We start from the raw sequence: 22,200 nt of genomic DNA, 5'->3' as shown, positions 1-22,200 counted from the left end.
TATTACTAAGATCTACAATATTCTGCTAGCTTCCAAAAAAGAAAAAAAACTAATTGCCCACTGAGGAGGTGGGCAAAGGACCTGAACAGAAGTTTCACAGGGGCAGAAATCCGAATGGCCAATAAATATATGCGAAAATGTTTCCGAGCTTAAGCCATAAGAGAAATGCAAATTAAAGCAACAATGAGATACCACCTAACACCCTCAAAGATAGCCCAATTCAAAAATCAGAAAGCAACACGTGTTGAAGAGGCTGTGGGGAGACAAGAAGGCTCATCCACTGCTGGTGGACCTGTACGTGTATACAGCCACTATGGAAATCGATCTGGCGATATCTAAAACAGACGGAAATTGAGATACTATAGGACCCAGTGATCCCCCTAATAGACATATAGCCAGAAGAGGCCAGAAACAAAGCACGGGCAGACATCTGTGCTCCAGTGTTAGTCCCAGCACAGTTCACAGTTGCAAGGAGTTGGAAACAACCCAAATCTCCATCAACTCACAAGTGATTAAAAAAACAACTGTGGTACATACATGCAATGGAGTACTATGCACCCCATCAGATGACCAGAAAACACTAATCCTTATAATCGGTTCCCCCTCTCTACCTCACCCTCCTTCCACCCTTGCGGTATGGCCACTCTCACCACTGCCAGGGGTTTACGTGGACAGCAAATGTTTTGAGAATGATGAGGGTAACGAATGTTCAAATGTATGTATGGATTGTGATAAGCATTGTATGAGCCCCCAATAAAATGATTTTTTTAAATGTAACAAATCTCATTAACTGCTTTCCTATATAGCAAGATAACCATTTAGAAGATATGAAAGAAAAGAAAAAAATCTAATAGCCAAAAATTTATAAAATACATTTAATGCAACTTAATGAAATTCTAGTTTATTTAAACTTGAAATCTTTTCTAAAATTATTTGGAAGAATATTCAAGTATAGGTAGAAAATTGTAAGAAAGTAAAAGTAACAAGAGAGGCTTACACTATGACTTTAAAACTGCAATGAACATCGAGCGAGTTGTGTTCCAGAATAGCTGGAATTTTCAGTGAAATTTAAGGAAAAACCATAACAACAAATAAAAATACATTAAAAAACATGTAATTATTTAATACATAGGATACAAGGAAATCAATGGTAAAAACCTGGGTTTAATATTGCAGGAGACACCTTTTGAAAAGTTAAATTTCTATTACAGATTTTATGCTGGAATAAATTCCAAATGAAATATGACTCGTGTTATTAAGATGTCATAAAATGTGGGTTTACTATTATTTTGAGCCAAGAATGCCTTTTGAAGATTAATACCCAAACCCAAAATCCATTGAGAAAATTTCATTGACTAAAAGTTGAATTGATAATAAGAATATTTATGAAGGAAAATATCCTTGCTGAAATCTTTGGGAGTCAGTTGTGTTGGGATAATTTGTGGGACAGTTATATTTACAAACATTAGCAGGGTGCAGTGTAGCAATGATGAAACATACAATTTTCCTTTTGTTCTTGAATGCTTCCAACCCCCAACTATTGTGATCTCAATTCTACCTTACAAATCCAGCTGGACTGGAGGATATACACTGGTACAGATAGGAACTCGAAACACAGGGAATCCAGGACAGATGAACCTTCAGGACCAGTGGTGAGAGTGGTGATACTGGGAGGGTGGAGGGAAGGTGAGGGAAAATGGGGGGGATATATTACAAGGATCTTCATGTAAACTTCTCTTTGGGGGAAGGAGAACAGTAAAGTTGGTGAAGGGAGTCGTTGGACAGTGTAAGATATGACAAAATAATCATTTATAAATTATCAAGGGTTCATGGGGGTGGAGGGGTGGGAAAAATTAGTGAATACCAGAGGCTCAAGTAGAAAGCAAATGTTTTGAGAATGATGAGGGAAACAAATGTACAAAAGTGCTTGACACAATGGGTGTATGTGCGCATTGTGATGAGTTGTACAAGCCCCCAATAAAATGATTTAATTATTAAAAAATAAAACAAATATAGCCTAGTGCTAACAATTACTAAATCTGACCATTTAGTTCTACTGTTCAAAGTGGATATTAAACTATTTTTCATCGTTTCTGTTTCCATAAATCCAGAAATTTTCAGAACAAAACATTGGGTAAAAATGAAACAATTTTTTTGAACTCTTTAATGTTTGAGTAAAAAGATCTTGCTTTATAAAGGAAAGGAAGAAGGAGTAAATGAATGATTTGGTTACGTCTTAAATTTCAGAACAATTCAGGATAACTGCAGTTAAATATAAAAAATCAAAAGCACAAAGGAATTAGTGGATATAGGGTTTATTTCAATAATCTGAGTGCACCTATGAAGACCATGTGATTTTCTTTTAAAAAATGCTTAATGCAGGCTAGTTACAAAAAGGTTTTTAAGGAGGAGGAGGAGATGATAGAAAATTAACCATTAGTAAATGTTAACGTGATTGAACTACGTTCGTCCAACAGTCACCCTTTAATTAGATCAGCTGAACTCTGGCCCGGTGCACTCCCTCATTCTGGAAATTTAAAAACAATCAAAGCACTTGAACTACTTAATCCAAAGTGCATTGATATACAGGCTACAAAAGAAGGGCTCAAACATTGCAACTGGCGCAAGACCTGGTTGTGTTCCGGTCTGTTACATATAGGGCCGCTGAGTCGGACCACCAGCAGCAAAGGTTTAGAATTGTTATCTCAGGCAACAGTGGCAAAGACTAGGGTGGGATTAAATTCTTTGTACATAGTCAATTTTAAGCCAACTGAACGGTTAACGCGTCTTGCCATCAAGGTTTACCAAGACTTTTCAATTGTGTCAATCTGGGACTCGGTTTCCTAGCACCACTGAAGGTAATTCATAATTTTGGTCTCTAGAAGGTAAATCCTAAACGAGAATGAGAACACTTGGAGTAGAAGGTAGACTGCAGAGGGTTAAAAAGTAAGGGTAGGGAGGTTAGAGTCCCGTCAAGCTGAGCTTTGTTATTTTTGCCGCTGTTGCTATGACATCACTGGAGCCCAGCAGTGAATCTCGCTCCGGAGCAGTGAACTCTCGCGACACCAGAGCCCGGAGGCGCGCGAAACGCAGTGGGAGGGGCTGGGCGAGATCGACCCCACTTCCGGCCAGGCCGTTGTCTGGGTGGCGCGGCCGAGTCATCGCTGGGCCTCGCCGCTGTTTCTCTCATTTTCCCCCCCGCCCTAGCGCGGGGGGTCGACGGCCAAGCGAGGCGAGACGACACCGGGCTCCCCCCCCCCTCTTTTCGTCCGGCCAGCGCCCCGGCTGTCCACGCTGGGGCCTGGGGTCCGTAGGGCCCGCGAGGCCCGGTCTGAGGGGCCGGGGCCTACGTGGGCCCTCCGCGGGGCCCCATGAGGCATAGCCTGACCAAGCTGCTGGCGGCCTCGGGCAGTGACTCTCCGGCCCGCAGCGAGAGCCCGGCGCCGGCCGCTGCCTGCTCGCGCCCTCCCGACCTGGCCCGGGCGGCCGCGGAGGAGCAGAGGGCGGAGGCCGGCTCTCCCGGCGGCAGGCAGCCGCACGGCGACGAGGGCGAGCTGGAGGCCGGGAGGGGGAGCCGCGGCGGCGGCGGCGGCGTGGCCGTGCGTGCGCCTTCGCCCGAGGAGATGGAGGAGGACGAGGCGATCGCCGGCGTCCCGGGGGAAGAGTCGGAGGACATGGACTTTCTGTCCGGGCTGGAACTGGCCGACCTGCTGGACCCCCGGCAGCCGGACTGGCACCTGGAGCCCGGGCTGAGCTCACCCGGGCCCCTCTCGTCGTCCGGCGGCGGCTCGGAGAGCGGTGGCCTGTGGCGAGGGGACGAGGACGACGAGGCCGCCGCCGCCGAGATGCAGCGCTTTTCCGACCTGCTACAGAGGCTGTTGAATGGGATCGGCGGCGGCGGCAGCGACGGCGGCGGCGGCGAAAAGAGGCGGAGGAAGTCCCCGGGCGGCGGCGGCGCGGGCGGCGGCGGCAGCGGCGGCAACGACAACCACCAGGCGGCGACCAAGAGTCCGCGGAAGGCGGCGGCGGCCGCTGCCCGCCTCAATCGGCTGAAGAAGAAGGAGTACGTGATGGGGCTGGAGAGTCGCGTCCGCGGGCTGGCAGCCGAGAACCAGGAGCTGCGGGCCGAGAACCGGGAGCTGGGCAAGCGCGTGCAAGCGCTGCAGGAGGAGAGTCGCTACCTGCGGGCCGTGCTCGCCAACGAGACGGGCCTGGCTCGCCTGCTGAGCCGGCTGAGCGGCGTGGGACTGCGGCTGACCACCTCTCTCTTCCGAGACTCGCCCGCCGGCGACCATGACTACGCCCTGCCGGTGGGCAAGCAGCAGCAGCAGCAGCAGCCGCCGGACCTGCTGGAAGAGGACGACGCGGCGGGAGGAGTGTGTCTCCATGTGGACAAGGATAAGGTGTCGGTGGAGTTCTGCTCGGCGTGCGCCCGGAAGGCGTCGTCTTCTCTTAAAATGTAGGGTCAAGTAATCTGCTCTTTATCCGCGTGTTACCCCTTTCAACTCCCTTACACCATGTAACACACCTTAGTGGGACATCTTCACCGGACACATGTCAGAGGAGGAAAAGTAATATTGAGTCCTTTAAGTGTTTAGCTAAGAGCATGAATGACACTGTAACCAACTCCTAATGATAACATGTGACTATTAAATCTCTCTGACAGTTTCTTTTTTAGGTGATTTCCTTCCTGCCAGGCTCCGTTGTAGGGGTTACAGAACAGTCGTTCCCGCCTCACAACCTGGTAAGGATCCATCTCTTCACGTAACGCTCATGCTCTGCTGCTTAGTCTACTTTTATGGGCAACATCTCAATATGTGTGTGTGATTTTTTTTTTCTTTCCGTTTTGGGAAGATGGGAGGGGAAATCTAATTTGGGCCCTGTCCACCCTGGAAACAGACTTGTGCTGGTCTATAATGTCTTGAAGATGCTGAAATAGCTGTTAATGTGTCCCCTTGTTCAAACTTGCATGTACCTAGCTCTTCTGTCCCCAGTGTGGACATGGCCTTGGATGACATCGGTTCCAACTGTACACTGAAACCTGCTTATAGAGATACAGTTTGGATACAGTGACACAGGTGAAGTTGAATGGAACTTCCAGTTGTACAAAGTGCACATTGGAATTCCAGTTTTAGAGCAACTTTTCAGAGGTTGACTATCAATATTTGGGGCATGCACAAATGTATTAGTTATTTTACTGGAGATGAGAGAAATCTCAAATATTCAAGAATGCGTTTAGTTTTTCAGAAGATATGCAAATCCATTCTGTTCAAATTAACAAAATTTAATCTTTCACTTTGAGAGAAATTGGAAGTTGATAGGCATACCAGACTTCTGCGTGTTAGTTAATTGGAGGACGAATAAGAATGGTTAACGAAATATTTCTTTGACGACCAGCGCAGTGATTACCCTATCACTGAGTATGATTAAATTGTTGAATATTTTTACTTTTGATGTATTAAATTTTTAGGTTAAATTTATGTATGTATGACTAAATTATAATATTGTGAAATGTGAATGAAAAAAAGTGTAAAGTGAGGCTTCACAAAGAATCTTATTTCAAAATAATTTGCCCTGTTGAAATTAACATAAAGCCCTGAGAGGTTCTAACCACTCCCATGACGTAATACAACACGGTTTTCCAAAGATGGATACATTCTTTGAAGTACTCCTTTACTTATTGGCCAGCTGTACAAACTGACTTAAATCCTTTAGTGTAAGAGAGAGAAATTCTTTGTGAAACGTCACTGTTTGATAAAGTATATACGTATTTAGCATCCTTGTTTTTCTTTGTGCTAAAGTGGATACAGCTGTTGGGGCAGAAGAGACGGGACCAGCTGCTGGCCACATTTCCTGCTTTATTTTAAAAGGTAGTATAAGAAATGAGGAAAAAGAGGTAATATCAGGGCTTCTGCTGTCTTTTATTTTTTAAAATGTTCATAACTAAGAAGTATTTTCCAGCAGTCCAAAGATGTAAACTGTTTTACACATAAAAGGTTTTTATTTTGTTGTTACTTGGTTATGAAAATGGAATCCTTGTTCTTGCACAACTGTAAATGTTTTGTTGCTAGACAAAAAGATTTGAGGCCTAAATTGGTCTCTGGTTTTCCAGTGCATCACAACATATTTCGTGAAATCATCTGCACTTGAACATGAATGGGTAATAGCCAGACTCACAACCTGGAGTGATGAACCTGCTTATACCTAAGTGCAGGAGCAAGCCCCTCACAATGCAGCTGCATGGATTTTTAGTGCCTACTGAATTATATATATATAAACCAAAAGTAGTTGGAGAAATTATTTGAAATGACTTTAATTTGTGCTCTTTATGGAATATGTTAAATGTAGCTTTTTGAAAGAGAAGTCTTGAATTGAAATTTAACTAATACTTGAACATTTTGTATATAATTCTTTGTATATAATTTTGTGCAGTACCAATGACAAAAAATATGGTGTAATAAAACCAGGTTTGTTGATCTTTCAGTTTATGGGCTCAAAGAATTTATTCATCTCTAACGTGACATTGAAACATAATGGATGAAAATAGGCAACAAATGATTGTTATTAATGCTGATTGTGGCTTTATGGGTCTTAAACGGTTCTGGAGGCAGTGTGTTTTTTTCTAAAAGTTGAACCATTCCCTTGAGATCTTTTCTTTCTAATCGTCAATTCTTTCCCTGATTTCTTTGAAGTTTGGGACCAGGGGAAGGAGTGAGTAGTCAACACTTTTAAGTTGAGATGCCTTGAAATTCCAAGTGTAGGTTATTAGAATGTCATTTTATAAATGACAGATTTTGGAAACACTTGATTCAAAACTTTTGAAAACGGAAAGTTTAGTGTGGCCTATTTTTAAAGCTGCTTTGTTAGGTTTCTTATGTTTAATTATTAACTGTCTTTGTTTCCATTTCATTCTTTTTTTTCCCCCTCCAATTTTGGTGACACTGATTTTTGTCATTTTTGCATCAACTTCATGGTCTTGTTTTCACATGGTAATTGCATGTCCATAGGACCTATTTAATATGGGCTTTAAATAAGTTTGGTAATATTTATGTGGAAACACATTTTACTGTAAATATTTGGGTTTCTGAATTTATAACAGATCTGTTTATTTCAGTTTGTAGTAAACAATTATCTTAAAGTGTCCTATTCACTACTTGTTAATTAAAAGGTTATGACTAATATGAAGCTGTTGTCTTACTGTTTTTAGAAAAGTGTGCTTTGAATGGTTCTTCGGGTAAAGCAGGTTTCTAGACGAGATTATTCTGAAAACTTCAGGGTTTGGTCTCTAATGGATGAAGTTTAGTGCTTTTTTTTCCTATTGTGCCTCTGTTTCCTAGGCTTTACGTGCCAAATTGTAAAATGATACAGAACAAAAGATACTACTTTTTAATACTTGTTTGCTAATAGTGGCAGGAATTCATACATTAATTGAACTACTAACACATCTTGTTGACCTACTATTTCTGTCATTGACTTACTATATCTGTACTTTCTTGACCAGACTTAATTGAAAAATCTACATCTGTAAAGCAGAGACACTACTGACAAAAACCACCCAAGAGTGTTCAAAATATTTTAATTAAATATTGTGCATTTGATAATCACGATATTAATCTCTCTTTCTTCTCTTTAAACAGCTTAGCAGTGTCTGCAAAAACGAATCTTTTCCTACAACCTGTTAACTGACTGGACTGATGGTAACAAAGTAATTGTGGGAGCCATGTCGGTCAAAAATTTGGCATCTGCTGAAAAAAAATGCCATTTCCAAGTTCCCAAATTACTTCTGTACTGATTTCACTTTCCAGAAATGGAGATATGAAAAGATTCTCTGGAATCCTTGAAAGACAGTAGAAATACATGAGACTAAATTTTGGAACAAAATTAGACTCTTTTTTTTTTTCCATTCATGGGATTGATACTCAGTTCTGTGCATACTTAACCAAAATTGTATCATCCATTGGCGAAGAGAATGATAATATTTCTTCAATGAATATTAGATTTTTTTAACACTATCAAGGACATTCTATGGAATTATATTTAGTGGACTCAAATTACATAAACAGGGCATCAGTAAGCAGAAGGCATACCATGAATTTGTATTTATTTCCTGGAACATGAGAGCTAATTTGAAGTAGACACTTTTGCCAAGTAGAATATAAAAGTTAATGTAAAGTTCTTAACTACAGGGTATCTTCATAATCAGATGAATTAATTTCTTTGTGTATCTTTGAACAAAATCAATTATGGTTCGCTATGTGTTGGAGTTAATTGCATTTCAGGGAAATATCAGTATGTGTGGATTCTCAGGTCTTATTCAGCTTTCTCCAAGTACTTGATGCTGTTTTGTGACTAGAGATTTTTAATGAAGTGCATCCTGGCTTCTGTTGAATATAACAATGCATCTGGAGTTGTCTAAGGCTTGTGGTATTTTGGATGATGGGGGTGACTTTTGTTTGTGGCAGATGGTGATTTTTACCTAATTGAACTATTTCTCCAGCTTAATGAGTGAAAAAACACCCAATTGCTCTGGATTGTTTTATTTCATTTTCTTTGGATTATGTTAATACAGTTTTTTTTCCATCTGGTTTAGTCTAAGTCATTTTATTTTACTGACTCATTTGGGAAATATGCAAATGAAAAATGTGAGGAGGTAGCTCTTTTTTCGTTACAGAATTATTTCATCATAATGCATATAGTTGGTTATTATACGGTATGATACAAAACTTAATAAATTCATTCAGTTTCTTGTAATCTGAGTATACTTAATGCCAGGCAGCAAGGAACGTTCCCACTGGACTGCGTTTAGTGGCTCGCTATTCCTGTAGTGTAGCTGTGTGATTCTACAACCACATCATTTGGCCACCCTAACTACTGTTACTGTAGAACATCTTAAAGTTCACTGCTGAGTAATTGTTTTTCTAAACATAGCATTGTCGAGTTGAGTATTTTGAAGATAGTTTAAGCTTGTTGGTTTAGTCAAATTTCAAAAATACATTGATGACTCCTAAATCGGTATTAAGATATTTCCAATAAGATTGATTCTCTCCCTACCCACTCATATTTGGAGACTTTTCCAAAGTCTTAATTAGGTAGGTTGTTAACCTTCGAGACGAAGCACCTAAGGAATGTTTTCCTTTAGAAACTTGAGTGTTTTGAATGGTCAGAACAGTATTTTTTATGTATTTGATTTTTTTATATATACTTTTCTGCTCTCATACACAGTTACTTTCCTCTTAGAGTGATATAGAATATAAAATTTACATTCAGAGTTTTGAAGTACAAAAGAACTTAGTTGGAGGTTATTCAATTTTGTTCAGAAAGTAAAATTAATTTATCGTTAGGAACATAAATATTAAAGGACTTTTTAAAAGTTTGGGGAAGTTAGTTTTTTCTATTAATATATAAAAGGCAAGTTCGTTTGGGGAAGTTCTCAATTTCATTTTACTCCATGGACCTTATAAAACTCCCTTTTGTATAAATTATTTTTTTTCCAGATTATATATTAATAGAAAAAAACTAACTTGCCTTTTTTATTACTTTGGTTCTTGCTGCTAGTGTTTCATGCCTATTTACATTTCTTCAGTATGTACAATTAGGGGTGTTGGTGTTGAACCATTTTGCCCACTATGTCTCTAGAAACTAGTTCAGAGCTATAAAATAATATCATAGTTGTTTTGGACCCAAAATTAAATACATGTTTAATTTCCATGAAGTTTTTGCCACTAATAGTGTTGCAAATAGCTTTTATAGTTCTATTTAATATTCAAAGACTCTTGTTTGTGCCACAACTTTGTTTAGTATGTATCTTTCAACTATTTACTATATAGACACTGAGGACAATTTCTTAAACCACTATAGTTTGGGGCATATAAGTTATATTAATAGTTTGACTTAAACATATGAACCTCTCCTTTTCAATAAAAGAAAACTATAAAGTAAGTTGTAAAAGACAAATTTAGATAGGCTATTGTGACTGGGTTGAAATATTAAACTTTTCCAGACTTGAATTAAGCACTATTCTTTAACCACAAATGACTAAAAGCTTTGTTTAAGTTGTAATGCAAGTCACATCGGGTTCACATCTACCCAAAATTTTAGTACACCAAGGGGCTTCAAAATGTTTTTGGAAATTTTGTAATTTTTATTCCATTTTTCCCACAAATTTTGAAAACCCCTTAATGGAACCCAATATGTAAAATTCACTCATGAGTGACTATAGCACTGTATGGTTGAGCGTTTTGAAGGTAGTTTGTATCTGTAGCAACAGATCTCAGATAACATGCTTTATCACGCAGGTTGCCCATTTTTACTCATTGAAGTAGATGGTCTAAGAAATACAAGTTAGAAGCCAGTTCAGGCCACAGTATGTATTAGATAATACAGTGGTGGTGAACATAAATATGAGAGTAAGTTAAAAAGTATTGCTACAAATTTAGAACCCTTTATTAATATCAATATGTGAACTATTTTTTAGCATACCCTCCATCTAGGGCTATATACTTCTGAAAGTGGTGTTTCTATCTCTTTAATCCTTCCTCAAAGGAGTCTATGTCCTTAGATTTACACAATGTCAAAATGGTGACTTAAATTGTGTTCATTTTCATGTCCTTTGAATTTTGAGAACAAAAAAATGAAGCGGGGGAGAGGGGGAAAGGAGCTGATACCAAGGGCTCAAATAGAAAGTAAATGTCTAAAAAATAATGATGGCAACACATGTACAAATATACTTGATAACAATTAATGTATGGATTAAGAGCCTGCCCTTTTTCTCTCATAGGTGCAATTTTCCTGAAGTCCCAAGTAATCTGTAATCTTCCTGTGCCCTTCCTTTGAAAAAAATCTATCAAGATTACCCTCTTGGGACACTCCCCAGTCATTATACCTAGTGAGCTGATAATCTGCCTGGAGCTGGCACAGCACATTCCCTGGGAAGCCCCTTCTTTGAGTGGATCTTAGTCGAAGGCACTCTCACCCTAGCATCAGGATGTGTACTTACTGAGAACTTGCCTCCAAGCCTTCATGATTGCAGGCGTGTTTTATTTGTATAAAAGCGTGCATGTATGCCTTTAACCCTAGTAATAATACTTTTGACTTAACCTTAAATTACTGTTTAAGGATAAGGAAGCACATTCTCAAAACATGTCGTCGTAGGGGACCAGGCTCCACAGTTTTTTAGTGATCTATTTTTTTGTGTTCCCAAGGAATCTAAGTAATTTAAGCTTTAATATCTGTTTAGGAATTTAATCTTAATTCATTTTTGTCTCAAAAGGGAAAATACAGGTAAATTATTTTGAGGTAAAAGACAATCTTGACACACATATATATGGTTATAAAAGCATTTTTTGAAAAGTTGGAAAGATCAATTTCATAAGCCAGAGAATGTCCACAGCAGACATTGTCCTGTCTTATTTCCAGACAGGTTTTTTCTGCATAGGTAGCATCATTTAAGTTCATTTGATGTCTTCTGAAAAGCCAGTGATAGCATATTTAATGTAAAGCTTGACCTAAATTTTCAATCCTTAGCACTTTTTCTTCCAAGAGACCTGAAGCCTATTCATTCCTGAAGCTTCCAGTTTAAGTTAGTAGGCTAAATTCTCATGCTTTTAGTAGTATAAGATTACTTAACAGGTATGAAGTTGCACGGTGTTTTGTGGTCTTGAGTAGCACCTACTTTTGCTGCGATGATAAACCTCAATTATTGCTGTCCCTGTTGAGTGAATTCCATGAGTTTGGGGGATGTGTTGGTCTAGACATGTACTATCTAGAAAGTAGCCATTGTGTTGCCAACAGTTGAGTTGCAGTAGACACATTTCAAGTACATAGCCAATTGTGGCTCTTCGATACCATTACCAGTCGGACAGTGCAAGTAAGAAAACATTCTGTCACTAGAAAGTTCAGTTAGTACTGGCCAAGATGCTGTCCATGCACAATGGTTCCAAAACTGGTGAGAAATTTTAGATAGAGGAATATAATTAGTCACTAAAAGAAACTCAGGAAATGAACCAAGTGGGTATTTTATAAGCAAAACTAGAAGGAATAGAAAAAAGATTCTTGGCATCTGAGTGCCTAAAGGATTCTCTGCTAATATACTAGCAGGGGTCCTTCAAACTTTTTAAGCGGGGCTAGTTCACTGTCCCTCAGACCCATTGAAGGGCTGGACTATAGTTTTTTGTTTTTTTTTAAACTATGAACAAATTCCTATGCACACTGCACATACCTTATTTTGAAGTAAGAAAATGGGGCAAAAACACCCGTTTGAGGAAGTTAATGTGTCCAATGAGGGCCAAAAAGCATGATAAAGCTACCACAAAAGAAGGCTCATCTGTTCCTTTTTATTAGCTAAAAACTAGAGACCTGCATCGTCTGAGTAGTTTTTTAGGGCTGCACAGTTACTTGAATCACCGTCTGGAGGAGTAAGGTCCCTTGTGGGGCAGTGCTTACCGTCAAGTAGATACTAAGTGAACCAAAGCTGTTCCATGGGAGCAGGGGCACTCATCTATTGTGAAGGATCAACACAGCCTTGGAAACCTTAGGGAGCAGCTCTGTTCTCAGGACCACTAGGAGGCATGGCAACTGGTATAGAAAGAGGACTTGATTCAAGGATTCCATGGGCTGACAACTTCTGGTTCAAAGCTTCTATTTTCATACCTGTTTGCCTTATGGAGGCCAAAAGTGAAAATGGTTGTATGGTGGTTTTCCTTTAGCCCAAACGACACCTAGTGGGAAGATGTGGAATGAGCCAGATGGAAGAGACAGTAATGGGAAAACTAGAGAAATCATGCCATTATTTAATCGGCAGCCTTTACTGGGATTTGGCCTTTTGTCTTTTGCAGCCTTTTGTTGTTGTAAGGTCCAGATTACTTAATAAATGATAAATCTTCACAAAGTTATTTTTACCACTTTATTTTTGTGTACATGTTTTACATCAGGGAGTTTCTAAGACAGGTTCTGGTAACTGAAGGGCTTTTAAAAGCAGCTTATATTGTCTAGACCCTAGGTATGCTGCAAACATGGTCTGGAGCAAAATGGGAAACACCATCTTTCTAAAGACAGGCTTAGACATTCTGACCCAATAGGTTAAGATACTTCCTTTCTCTGGTAGCAGGGCTGATTCATACCTGTAAGAAAACATTGAGATAATTCATCTGAAAGTTTGTATTGTTATGTATAACAGATTAATTTTGAAAGTCTAAAGATAAAGCTAGTGCTGTGTCTTATTTCTAAAAGGTGCCCGTTTCATTCTTTGACCTCAAGGTTAAAGCACAGATTGCTTGATGTGGCAGAGTTCAGAGAGCATAGACAATCATTTTGGAGAAGCAGGCTATGCTTACATCTAGCTTTTTCTTTGGACATACTCAATTCACACAGCTTTCACACACAAACTCATAAAACTCGCTGCCATTGAATTGAGGCCAACTCAATAGGACAGGGCCCCTGTGGGTGTTCTAAAGTAAATCTTTACAGGAGTACAAAGCATGGCCTTTCTTGTGCATTTCAGACTAGGCCTGTTATTTGGGGGCATTTAATCCAGGCTAATGTAAATGGCCTGAACTACACAAAGTATAAGTTCTCTACAAGAAGTAACATTTGTTTACTGATAAGGGAAAAATAGGTCTTTCATATAAAGTGGATTTCTTGGGTCTAACATGCTTTAAACTTAATATATTTGCTATTTTAATTTGTTCATGTAGTTATTCAATGACAAAGAGGAAACTTCTCACCTGGCTGCTAGGCCACCATTGATGGGTATAGCCAACAAAACAGGATAAAGCCCACCAAGAACAAGACCAACCAGTCCACCCCGTGTTACAGTGCAAGTTTCACAGCTCAGATGACCTAGGAAATAAGTTTTGGAAATGAGAATCAGGGCAGTCAAGTAAACATAACACATTGGATCTATTTTCATAGATCTGATAATCCTATCAGTCAATACTATACGAAAGTATAAACATACAGTAAATGCAGTTCTTCAAGGCATGTTAAAAGGTACAATTGGCATTTATGAGTAAGCAAAATTAGCCAAAGTATGGCTGTCTTAAGAAAAGTTGTGTGGTTCTGCACTTAAATATGCTCCTAGGGGTTCCGCTGGTAACCTTTTCTAGTTGTCTTCTATGGCAGCCCTAAATTAGTATTTCTGTCTTTCACAACCTTTGCTAACCTGTGGGATCATTCTTGGGATAAGCATCTACATTTGATATTTTGTAATTTTACAACATATATTTTGATACACTGACTTCATACAAATTCCAAAATGAGCTAAAACAAAAACCGTAAACACTGCCATAAAGTCAATTCTGACTTGTGACCTTCTGGGACAAATTAAAACTACCTCTTGGGGTTTCTAGGACGACATCTTTATTGGAACAGAAGCTTCTGCCAGCCTTGAAGCCCGGGCTTAAGCCCACTGTCACCAGGGATCTTTAAAATGTGTATAAGACATAAGGGAAAACTGACGTCATCAGTCTGTTCATTGGGCAATGTTTTCCTTAATCATAAAAATATTTGCTAACAAGTTATTGAATCCAATTGAGCCAATCCAGAGCAGTATTGACCAGAAAAGAATTTAGGAAGAACCCCATTCAGTCCCGTATAACTTATTTTATTACTTGAAAATAGAATACTTCATAATTAACTATATTCAAAGAGCTTTGTATATAATTTTTAAAAAATCATATATGGATTTAGTATTTGAAGGATTTATAAGTCTTATAAAAAGTTTGGGTTTTTTACACTTTAAAACAGTTCTCTATAAAATACAAAGTTTTAAAAACTACAGCAGCTAGATTAAAAAAAAAATTCCCAAACACATCTGACTCGAAACGAACACTACAAAGAATGTAGGAATACTGTGCATCTTTGCTGATATGAATTAGTTCCCACCCTACTTTGAAATATTACGGTTCAATATAACTTACAAATTTTACAAGGCTGATATGATGTGTTAAGTCAGAAAGCAAAATTATAATACAAGTGGACTATACCTGCACTCAAAGGAAGATTTACAAACACTTTGTAAGATAAATCTGCTGTAAAGAATGGAATCACTGCCATTGGTAAGCCAGCAGCTATCCGAGCCTGTGTCACATTTAAGGCACGTCGAAAAAGAGTGTTTGCTATCAGACCACCGAAAGCAGCATTAAGTCCAACGTATGTTGATCCATGTTCAAGTAGATTCCTGTGGGGAAGAAAAACTTATAACTTGGTTCTTTTTTATGGGTAACACCCTATACCTTAACATTTTATAGATTTTACCAGGACTTGATTAACTGGATATAACATATATCCTTCATAGGCCATAAAACTTTAAATCACTTTTAAACACAGATTTTTAAAAGGCTTTCAATTTTGATTACTATGTTTAGATTCTAGAGCTGAGTCTAACCAGTTCTACCAATAACTTTAGATTATTATAAACTAAATTTAACATGTGGCAATAAAATACGCTGCATGAAATTCTGTCCAGAAAAAGAGGTAAAGTCATACAGTTGATTTCAAATAACTATTAGACAAACTTTTTGATAATACAAGAAAGGGTAAAGATGCAAATTTAGGAGAACCAGGTATTAAAATGGGAGAATAGGAAAGAGGAACACAGCAAAGGTTCGGAGCTACTGCCTTCTGTCTTACTAAAGTGCCATTTCACATCAGTTTGGTACTTCTAAACCCACATAAGTGGAGTTCCAGCTCCCCCATGGTTACTTTCTCTGGTGAAGGTTCCAGGGACAAAGGCTGCTTTTCTAACCAATTATTTGGGGGTCAGTCTCAGGTTCTTCCTACATTGCTGTCCTGGAAACATGGACAACAAGCCCTCAGTAAGCATTTTTGCTACATGTTACAGGAAATTAAAAGTGTCTTTAGATGGGTTGAGGGGGGTGGTAGATTTACAGCTTATGAAATATCACCAATTTCTTGATACTGCTTTTGGTTACTGTTCAGATATATGGAAGCAATATTGGAATTTATAGTGTGTTTATTTCTGAAGAGAGCAGAATACTTCTGAAGTATATTTGAGATCCTGTTTTCTTTTTAGCTCAACTGCCTCCACCTTACCATTTAACCCACTAGGATTACTATGCCATTTTTTCTATTGGCCTCCCTTCTTCCTTTCCCTCCTTTCATACTATTTATCATAAGATCATCAGAATGTTATCTAAAAATGTTATCTGGATTACATCAGTCCTCTCAAAACTACTTCAGTTCTTTCAACCATATTCCAGTTCCCTTGCACTTCAGGTATATTGGCTCTTTGACAAACTCTTCACTGTCCTATGTCATAGTCATACACAAGATATTCCCTGCATCTACCACCTGGTTTCATCTTTATGGCTCAGGTTTTTGTTTTTGAGGTCTAGGGACATTCTGTGTAAGTACACACAGTTGCTGATGTTGTTTTCAAAGATCATGGTCCCCTACATTACCCCTTCTCTATAATACTTTACAGATCCTTCACTTATGACGCTCTTTCTCAAATACCCTTGATCTAGCTGTTTCCTATAATCCACTTTTAGACCAAAAAGTATGAAACAGATTAATTTGTTAATTATTAAATTGATCCACAAATGTTTACATTTTACTATACTGCTAATTAAATGGACAACTGAGTCATCATCTGATTAGGTATGTACAATGATGGACGTTCTAGCATTCTAGACTTCCACAATTGTTCTGTGGCCTTGAGAAAAATGGTTTCCCTCTGGTTAATTTCTTCCCGACATGCCATATTATTTGTACGAAAACCAAATAAATTCTAAGATAATGACATCAATGATTAAGATCTACCTGGCAAATGGTAATTTTAAATTAATATCTTACTTTTCTACATCTGGAAGTTGGTTAATTTTTCTGTTTATAATACTAATATTTAAGGTTTCCTTCATGGTATCATCTCGGTCATGATTTTCCATCTTGGAGCCCTAAGAGGAAAAAAAACACTTTTTAAAATACGTAGAAAAAATTATTTTTGTTCACATTAAAAAAATGCGTAGACACCATACTCACCCCACCCCCGCGTAGATTATTCTAAGAAAAATAAGAACCAGGCATGAAAGGTAAAAAAGCTAATATTACAAGTATCTTCATAATCTTCAAAATTATTTCTTCATTTGCAAATAGTACTAAAGTTAAAGATGAATAAAAACTAATTAAAATTAATAAAAGTATGTTTAAGTTCAATGGATACCATAAAGATAAGCTAGTGGAGAAAATGTTTGCAATATAACTGACAAAGAACTAGTACCGAGAATTAAAAAAAATTTTTTTGCACTTATAAGTCAATTTGTTGACTTCAATCAGTTAATATGGGAATATTCTCAGTTTCACTGTAATCAGGAAATTAAACTGTGAAATACTTATACCCATAAGCCAACTCATTTACTGACTGCCCTGGAGTCAAGTGACTCAGCTACCGTAAAGCACAGGCTAGAACCACTCCTATGGGTGTCAGAGACTTCAACAAACAAGACTCACATTTCTTCTTGGGAACGGGTAGTGGTTTCAAGCAGCTGTCCTGGCATTTAGCAGCCCAACTCGTAATCGACTATACCACCAGGGTATAGTTTTTGATTAAAATCAAAACATGGCAATTTCAATTATTAGCAAGGACCTTAGGACATATGAAATGTGCTCCTGGTGGAAGTGTAGAGTGACACACCACTTTGGAAAATAATTTGGTTTACGGGGTTGAAAGCAGCAGGGGTCCTCAAACTTTTTAAATGGGCCAGTTTACTGTCCCTTAGACCCGTTGGAGGTCTGGACTATAGTTTTAAAAAAACTGAACAAATTCCTATGCACACTGCACATCTTATTTTGAAGTAAGAAAACAAAACGGGGCAAAAACATCCGGCGGGCTGGAAAAAATGTCCTCGGCCCACATTGAGGACAATTAGGGCAATGGTGAGCAAACTTGTCTCTCAAGTAGTAAGTCTTTAAAAAAAAAAATTCTGTCATGAGGTGTTGAAGGGATCAGGTATCAAAGATCCCGAACAAATCTTATCAATGTGAATGAGGGGGAGGATGTAGTGGAGACCCAATGCCCATCTGTAGATAATTGGACATCCCCTCACAGAAGGAACAGATGAGTCAGTTGGGGCCATATAGCACTGTTTAAACATACAGCTTTCCTCTAGTTCTTTATGCTCCGCCCCTTGGACCCCCTCCACTATCATGACCCCAAGACAAAACCCTCAGGACCAATCATTAGAGCAGTGATAACAGGAGGGGAAGGTGAGGTGGTGGGAAGAAAGGGGGAACCGATCAAAATGATGGACATATAACACCCCCCCCCCCTGCAGGAGAACGGATAACAATAAAGTAGGTGAGGGGAGCCAGTGGTCGGTGTAAAACATGAAAAAGAAATCATAAATTATCAAGGAATCGGGAGGGAGGGGAATGAGCTAACACCAAGGGCTCAAGTAAAAAAATGTTTTGAAAATGATGGAAACGTACAAATGTGCTTGACAAGATGGATCTATGGATTGTGATAAGAGCCCTAAATAAAACGATTAAAAAAAAGATAAACCAAATGAAGAACCTGATGGTGCCCAACTATCAAAAGATAGAGCACCTGGGGTCTTAAAGGCTTGAAGGTAAACAAGCGGCTATCTAGCTCAGGAGCTACAAAGTCCACATGGAAGAAGCACACCAGCCTGTGTGCTCACGAGGTGTCGAAGGAATCAGGTATCAGGCCTCAGAACAAAAAATATAGTAAATGACGGGGGGAGTGCGGAGTGGAGACGCAAAGCCCATTTGTAGGCCACTGGACATCCTCTTACAGAGGGGTCCCAGGGAGGAGACATCCAGTCGGTGCAATGTAGCAACAATGAAACATACAACTTTCCTGTAGTTCCTAAATGCTTCCTCCTCCCCCACTACCATGATCCCAATTCTGTCTTACAAATCTGGCTAGACCAGAGGATGGGCACTGGTACAGATAGGAACTGGAAACACAGGGAATCCAGAACAGATGAACCTTTACTGTAAGGGTGGAGGGGAGGTGGGATAGGGGGAACCAATTACAAGGATCTACATATAATCCTGGGTAACGGACAACAGAAAAGTGGGTGAAGGGAGACGTCGGACAGGTCAAGATATGACAAAATTTATAAATTATCAAGGGTTCATGAGGGAGGCGTGAGTGGGTGGGAAGGGAAAATGAGCTGATGCCAGGGGCTTAGGTGGAGAGCAAATGTTTTGAGAATAATGAGGGCATTGAATGTACAAATGTGCTTTACACAATTGATGTATCTATGGATTGTGATAAGAGTTGTATGAGCCCCTAATGATTGATAAGAAATGGAGATAAAAAAGATTCCAGTAAGGGGCGATTTATAATGAAGGGGTCTGAAAATGTTCATGGAAAAATTCCATTATTGTTCTATTCCATTTTTACCCAAAGTTTTTGAAGTCCTTCCACGTATATGTAGTTTTGTCAAACCTTTTTTTCCTCTAACTACTCTTTAGAAAGATAACCACTTTTAGCTGGATGGCCTTACAAAAACAATCACAGGCTGCATCTGATTCAGAGACAACAGTAGTTTAATGCGCTGTTAGGGACAATGTCAGAGTAGCAGAAGAATGGTGAGTTTTAGGCTGAAGATTTAGCTTTCCCATTAGATTAGCAGAGTTAAGAAATGCAAAAATCTCTTAACTTTTCACGGAAAACTGCCTAACATGGCTTACGGGTTTTCTTGGTTCACCATCATTTGCTCCAAGATTAATTTGCAACACAAAAATTTCATATCCCTGGATTTAAAATTAATGGGAGTGTAAGGCTGACTTAGAAATTTAGGTTCCAGAAATTGAAACTAAGTATGTTGAGGGTCTTGGTTACTCTAAGGAGGAGTCCCGGTGGCAGGTCTGTAGATAGAAACCACCAGGTGCTCCGCAGGAGAAAGAGTCTCTCTACTACCCTAAAAATAAACAGTCTCAGAAACCCACAGGCCAGTTCTACTCTGTCTTGTGAGTCAGTCTGACTTGTACTCCACTGTCAGTGTGACAGCTTGCAGTAATGTTTCTCCCGCGGCAGAGCTGCTCTTGGGACCAAGGTGGATTCGCCTCATCACTGACAAGTATTTCAAAAGGCCTTTGCATTAGCTCTCTCCCGTCGCTGTGGGGAGAGCACCAAGGTGTATGTTCAGTGTATATAGCGATAAAGCCCACTGCTATCCAGTAGCCTGTCCCCCAGAGAAGCTGGTGGATTTGAACCACTGACCTTGAAGTTAGGCGTTCGACACTTCCGGGACAGTGCCACTCGGGCTCCTGGTATGGAGAAAAAGGCAACGTGTGAAGTGAGGCCTGGGAACACTTAGCCAAAGTCCCTCCGTATTAGATTCATCTGTGGGGTCGTTCCTTCCAGGGATGGAAAGAGGACCGGGATCAGCCCACCGCGCCCCTCCCCGGCTGCCCTCCCCGCCTCATCGGGGCCGGCCGTCGGCTGCAGCCGCGCGCGGGATGCCAGCACCTTGTGCTCGTCGCTCCTCGGGCGCCGGGCCCCGTCTCGGCTTGGCGGGGCGCTCAGGGCAAAGCAGGCGGCGCGGAGGCGGGCGCGGCCATCTTGGGCACGTGACTCGGCCGGGGCGTGGCGCGGGCCGCGGGCCGAGCGGCTTCCGGCGGCGGCGGAGCGTTTCCTGTCTTCCACGGCCCCCGGCCGAGCGGGTAGGAACGGAAGTCCTGAGCTAGGCATTGGGTGACCGTAAACCGGCCCTGCCACGGAAAACCTTCCTGTTAGTTGAACCTCTTCCCGACTCATTAGTTAGGACGGGGTAGATTTGACATGCTCAAAGGTTTTTCTCCGGTGGTTTTCCCCTCTTGAATCTTCAGCCCACCCCTTCCCTCGTTCCCTGGCGTGATCAGATTGGATTTCCCACCGTGAAACGAGGGAAGGGAGCGACTTTTCCAAGGATCCCAGTAGACGAACGGGACCTATAGGCAGCTACGGGAATTGCAGGGTTGGATGAATGTTGCGATGAAACCGCAATTTCTCAGTCCTCCACCCTCTTTTCCCATCGGTAAAAAGGGATGAGAAATAGCTCTTACTGATAATTTTGTAGAAATGCATGCGAAGGTTTCTTTTAAAATCGTTGAGCTTTATTATAGAAGAAGGTTGTTTACAAGATAGAGAAGCTTTCTTAGAAGAGTTTACTGGACACGAGCCCCCGGCCCCCAGCAATTCCTTGGCTGAGAGGAATTTAAAGAAACGAACCAAAAACAACAGGGAATCTTATTCAGAAACACCTCTACCCCTCAAACTGAAAGTTTCTTAGATTAATGTTAAAAGAAGTTTGGGACTATGGGCTTGATTAAGGTTTCAAATATAACATTTTTGAATACTTTCAATGTTTTAAAAGATTCTGTTGATGCTTTTATAACAATTTCACTTTAAAAGCTTTAGAAGGCAGTGTAGAAGTTAGAATGTATTCTGGATCCCTAAAGCCATTTAGTATCTTGAGATGATGTCTACTCAAAATTCACTGACACTGAGTCGATTTTGACTCAGAGTGGTCCAATAGGACATAGTAGAAGTGCTGCTTTGGGTTTCCAAGGCTGCCACCCTTTATAAGTCAGAAAATCACATCTCTCCAGAGGAGTAGCTAATGGGTTCAAACCAGCACATAACCCACTGTGCCTGGAGGGCTCCTCAGATTACATAAAAGGGTTATCTAAGTTGGTCACAAGAGAATAGTAACATTTCAGTAGCTGGAGGAAGAGAGTATCAAAAATGAGGGATTTAATAGACATGGCTCATTCACTCACTGCCATCGAGTAGATTCTGATTATATACAGCAACCCTGTAGGACCGGATAGAATTGCCATTCTGGGTTTCCAACACTGTGGTATTTAATATGAAGACAGGTGATGGGAATTGGATTATGGCCTATGAATGTTTTCCTTTGTTATGAAGGTTTAGTGTGGGTCTTAAACCTTAGCACTTCCGACCTATAAAAAGACCAGAACAGGCACGGACAAACATACGGGAAAGGCAGGCTTTGTGTGGGAATCATCTATAAACCAAAGACTGTGTGGGTCCACCGAAAAGGAAGGCTCGAATATGGCTGAGACCTTGATTTGGACATTTAGCCTGTGAGGAAGAAAAACCGTACCCGCTGTGTTTGAGTTATTCGCTATAAAGACAGCAGGCAAAGGAAGGAAAGCTATGCTAAACTAAATGGGAATTTGTGGAATCTGTAATTTGCTTCTACAAAA

The 22,200-nt window shown here is 40.1% G+C and overlaps 2 protein-coding genes across 5 annotated transcripts; one reads left to right on the top strand and one right to left on the bottom strand.

Annotated features, from left to right (window-relative positions):
* The first annotated feature begins 3,117 nt into the window (after positions 1–3,117).
* On the top strand, positions 3,118–10,765 carry CREBZF (CREB/ATF bZIP transcription factor). Of its 3 annotated transcripts, none has more exons than XM_075546393.1 (4): positions 3,118–4,459; positions 4,667–4,744; positions 5,802–5,870; positions 7,638–10,765. In XM_075546393.1, the coding sequence occupies exons 1-2, from the start codon at positions 3,372–3,374 to the stop codon at positions 4,680–4,682; spliced, it is 1,104 nt and encodes a 367-aa protein (XP_075402508.1). In that variant the 5' UTR covers positions 3,118–3,371; the 3' UTR covers positions 4,683–4,744; positions 5,802–5,870; positions 7,638–10,765. The 3 variants fall into 3 exon arrangements, with proteins under 3 accessions (XP_075402508.1, XP_075402509.1, XP_075402510.1); XM_075546394.1 differs by having other exon boundaries at positions 5,802–5,896; XM_075546395.1 differs by lacking the exon at positions 7,638–10,765 and having other exon boundaries at positions 3,118–4,744; positions 5,802–7,631.
* Positions 10,766–12,887: 2,122 nt separating this feature from the next.
* On the bottom strand, positions 12,888–20,589 carry TMEM126A (transmembrane protein 126A). Of its 2 annotated transcripts, none has more exons than XM_075546397.1 (6): positions 20,459–20,589; positions 20,210–20,256; positions 16,813–16,913; positions 14,982–15,175; positions 13,722–13,836; positions 12,888–13,118 (listed from the first exon to the last, which is right to left on the bottom strand). In XM_075546397.1, exons 3-6 carry the CDS (start codon positions 16,902–16,904, stop codon positions 12,926–12,928), a joined length of 594 nt encoding a protein of 197 aa, XP_075402512.1. In that variant the 5' UTR covers positions 16,905–16,913; positions 20,210–20,256; positions 20,459–20,589; the 3' UTR covers positions 12,888–12,925. The 2 variants fall into 2 exon arrangements, with proteins under 2 accessions (XP_075402512.1, XP_075402511.1); XM_075546396.1 differs by having other exon boundaries at positions 20,210–20,346; positions 20,459–20,566.
* Positions 20,590–22,200: the final 1,611 nt, after the last annotated feature.

Source organism: Tenrec ecaudatus, chromosome 4 (genome assembly GCF_050624435.1).
Source record: "Tenrec ecaudatus isolate mTenEca1 chromosome 4, mTenEca1.hap1, whole genome shotgun sequence".
Taxonomy (NCBI): domain Eukaryota; kingdom Metazoa; phylum Chordata; class Mammalia; order Afrosoricida; family Tenrecidae; genus Tenrec; species Tenrec ecaudatus.
Note: the sequence above shows the minus strand (reverse complement) of the source record. Positions and strands in the feature narration are given on the sequence as shown.

Excerpts from the sequence above, each read along its gene's own strand:
- CREBZF (XM_075546393.1), top strand. The coding sequence starts at position 3,372 with ATGAGGCATAGCCTGACCAAGCTGCTGGCGGCCTCGGGCAGTGACTCT.
- TMEM126A (XM_075546397.1), bottom strand. The coding sequence starts at position 16,904 with ATGGAAAATCATGACCGAGATGATACCATGAAGGAAACCTTAAATATT. Across the intron at positions 15,176-16,812 it reads CAACTTCCAGATGTAGAAAA|GAATCTACTTGAACATGGAT; the intron begins GTAAGATATTAA and ends TCTTCCCCACAG. Across the intron at positions 13,837-14,981 it reads AAATCTTCCTTTGAGTGCAG|GTCATCTGAGCTGTGAAACT; the intron begins GTATAGTCCACT and ends CTTATTTCCTAG.